Below are 3967 nucleotides of genomic sequence, written 5' to 3'. Positions count from 1 at the left end.
CTCAACCTCTTTGTTGCTTTTCATCTTCTCTCCATGGTATAGCTTCAGACGATGACCATTAATTTTGAAGATTGTGGGGCTTGAAGGATGACTCAAGTGATACACCCCATATGGCTCCGCCTTCTCCACTCTATAAGGTCTTTCCCATCTTAATCTTAACTTTTCTGGCATCAATCTCAATCTAGAATTGTAGAGAAGGACAAGATCTCCAGCTTTAAATTCTCTTCTTTTGATATTCTTATCATGCACCGCTTTCATTCTTTTCTTGTAGAGCTTCGAACTCTCATAGGCTTCCAATCTCAGACACTCTAATTCCACCAGCTGTAACTTCCTTTTGATTCTGCCCCCCCAACCTGAGTTGCATTCTTTTACGGCCCAATAAGCCTTATGTTCTACCTCTACCGGGAGATGGCTAGCCTTCCCATAGACCAACTGGAACGAGCTCATACCAATCGGTGTCTTATAAGCCGTCCGGTAGGCCCAAAGTGCATTGCCGAGCTTAGAACTCCAATCCCTCCTATGAGGCTTCACAATCTTTTCCAATATGCGCTTGATTTCCCGGTTGGAGACTTGGGCTTGGCCATTCGTTTGGGGGTGGTATGCTGTGGCCACCTTGTGAATTATGCCATACTTCTTCATTAAACATGTCATCCTCTTGTTGCAAAAATGAGAGCCTTGATCACTCACGATTGCTCGTGGTGATCCAAAGCGACAAATAATGTTATTGCGAACAAAAGAAAGAACCACATTAGCATCATCAGTTCGGGTGGAAATTGCCTCCACCCACTTAAAAACATAGTCAACAGCTAGTAGAATATATATAAAACCATTAGAGTTTGGAAAAGGGCCCATGAAGTCAATACCCCAAACATCAAAAATTTTGCAAAACAACATGGTTTGTTGGGGTATCTCATTCTTCTTGGAAATATTTCCAAACCTAAGGCATTGTGGACAAGAGCTACAAAAGAGAGATGCATCCTTGAAGAGTGTAGGCCAACAAAATCCACAGTCTAAGACTTTTCTAGCCGTTCTTTGAGGACCAAAGTGGCCACCACCCTCAGAAGAGTGGCAAGCCTCCAAGATAGGCTGAAATATGGATTGGAGAATACACCTTCTGATTACTTGATCGGCACCACATCTCCACAAGTATGGGTCATCCCATATATAATATTTGGATTCGCTTTTGAGCTTATCCTTTTCATGTTGAGAAAAATCAGGAGGAAAGGTGCGAGCAACCAAGTAATTGGCAATAGGTGCATACCAAGGGATCACCTTGGATATTGCTAGCAAGCCCTCAAGAGGAAATGTATCATTGATAGGAGTGGAATCGCCCTTTGTATGCTCAAGGCGACTCAAGTGGTTTGCCACTAAATTTTGGGAACCACTCCTATCTTTGATCTCTAGATCAAACTCTTGCAAAAGCAATACCCATTAGATTAACCTTGGTTTCGATTCCTTTTTGGCCAACAAATACTTCAAAGCTGCATGGTCCGAATATACTCCCACCTTAGAGCCAAGTAAATAAGCCCGAAATTTATCCAAGGCAAAGACAATTGCTAACAATTCCTTTTCGGTGGTAGTATAGTTGGACTGGGCTCCATCTAAAGTCTTAGAGGCATAGGCAATGACATAAGGATTTTTACCCTCGCGCTGAGCTAGTGCCGCTCCTACCGCATAGTTTGAGGTTTCACACATGATCTCGAATGGCCTACTCCAGTCAGGCCCTCTCACAATAGGAGCTTGGGTCAAAGCAATCTTCAACTTGTCAAATACCTCCATGCACTCTTCACTCAAATCAAATTCCACATCCTTTTGCAACAATCGAGAGAGAGGTAGTGCCACCTTACTAAAGTCCTTGATGAAACGCCGGTAGAAACCTGCGTGACCAAGAAACGCACGGACTTCCCTCACAGAAGAGGGGTATGGCAAACCAAAAATAACATCGACCTTTGCCAGATCAACAAAAATACCATCATTAGAGATGATGTGCCCTAAAACAATACCTTGTCTTACCATAAAGTGCCATTTTTCGAAATTAAGCACAAGGTTTGATTCAGTACACCTTTTTAATACTTTTGCAAGATTATCCAAACAAAGATCAAAGGAATCCCCATAAGCACTAAAATCATCCATAAACACCTCCATGCAATGCTCAAGAAGATCCGCAAATATACTCATCATACACCTTTAGAACGTAGCCGGTGCGTTGCACAAGCCAAATGGCATTCTCTTATATGCATATGTTCTGAAGGGGCTTGTGCATGTGAAAGTGGTTTTCTCTTGATCTTCCAGAGCAATGTGGATTTGAAAATAACCAGAATAGCCATCTAAGAAACAGTAATGAGATTTACCGGACAAGCGATCAAGCATTTAATCGATGAAAGGTAATGGAAAGTGGTCATTCCTAGTGGCCAAGTTCAAGCACCGATAGTCAATACAGACCCTCCATGAATTTTGGACCCTTGTAGCTATAAGCTCCCCATTCTCATTCTTGATTGTAGTAACACCGGATTTCTTTGGAACCACTTACACGGGGCTCACCCACTCACTATCCGAAATCGGATAAATAATGTCAGCTTCTAGCAAGCAGGTGACCTCCTTCTTCACAACCTCAAGAATGGTGGGATTTAAATGCCTTTGAGGTTGCCGAACGGGTATGGCTCCATCTTCTAGGAAATTCGGTGTTCACATACTTGAGGGCTTATGCCAACCAAGTCCGCCAAGCTCCACCTAATAGCCTTTTGTTTCTCCTCAAGATATTAAGCAACTTCTCCTCTTGTTGGGAGGTGAGCTCCTTTGCAACAATCACTGGGAGCTTTTGGTTATCTTCAAGAAAGGTATATTTTAGGTAGGGTGGAAGTGGTTTCAAATCTACATTTTGTTCATGACTTGGCACTCGGTCATCCGGCAACACCGGAGGTGATAAGGCATCTTCTTCACATACATGGAAACTCCCCACACTTGGACCTTGAATCATACTTTTCTCATCAAAACCATCATGGTAGACTTCGGCCACCACATTATCAATTATATCACACTGGAAAGTAGAATGGTCCTCCGGTGGATGTCTCATGGCTTCATCAAGATTAAAGCTCACCGTTCTTCCATCGATCTCAAAAGAGTAGGTACCCGAAAAAGTATCTAATTTGAACCAGGAGGTCTTTAAAAATGGCCTCCCAAGTAAGATAGATGAAGTCCTTCCGGAATCACTAGGGGGCATCTCAAGAATATGAAAATCAATCAGAAAGACCAACCCCTTTATACTCATTAGAACATCCTCCGCAATACCAACTACAGAAATTATGCTTTTATCCGCCAAAACAAACCAGCAAGACAACCGTTTCAATGGTGGAAGCTTCAAGACCTTATAAATAGACAAAGGCATAATGCTCACACAGGCGCCTAGATCACACATGCAATCAACAAATTGTATCCCATCTATGGTGCAAGTGACTAGGTAAGGGCCGAGGTCACCACACTTCTCCGGTATATCACCCATCAAAGCTGAAATTGGGCTTCCCAATGGAATAGTTTCTAATTAGTGGATCTTTTCCTTGTTCATGCACAAATCCTTTAGAAACTTTGCATATTTAGGGACTTGGTGGATAGCATCAAAAAGAGGAATGGTTACCTCAACCCTTTTGAATATCTCCACCATCTTGGGATCTAACTCAACTTGCTTATTGGTCTTCCTTGCCAATGTGGGAAATAGAATTGGAGTAGCTTCTTGCAAGACACTTCCATCCTTAAGAACTCCGCTCCTTGGTTGAGCAATCACTTCTTCAACTACCTCTTGTACCTCATCCTCCTCTTCCATGTCTTCTACCTCCACCACATCATCATCTTGAGTGACATCTCTTGAACTTGGCTCATCGGGACCCTTCTCTTGCAATCTAGTGCCAGACCTCAAGGTGATGGCATTGATGCCACCCTTGGGGTTGGGTAAAGGTTGAGAAGGTAGTGCACT

The 3967-nt window shown here is 42.9% G+C and overlaps 1 protein-coding gene across 1 annotated transcript; it reads right to left on the bottom strand.

Moving 5' to 3' along the window:
• LOC107620778 lies at positions 2702-3499 on the bottom strand. The gene has a single exon (XM_016322902.1). It carries the CDS (start codon positions 3497-3499, stop codon positions 2702-2704), a length of 798 nt encoding a protein of 265 aa, XP_016178388.1.

This window comes from Arachis ipaensis, chromosome B10, assembly GCF_000816755.2.
Source record: "Arachis ipaensis cultivar K30076 chromosome B10, Araip1.1, whole genome shotgun sequence".
Lineage (NCBI taxonomy): Eukaryota > Viridiplantae > Streptophyta > Magnoliopsida > Fabales > Fabaceae > Arachis > Arachis ipaensis.
Note: the sequence above shows the minus strand (reverse complement) of the source record. Positions and strands in the feature narration are given on the sequence as shown.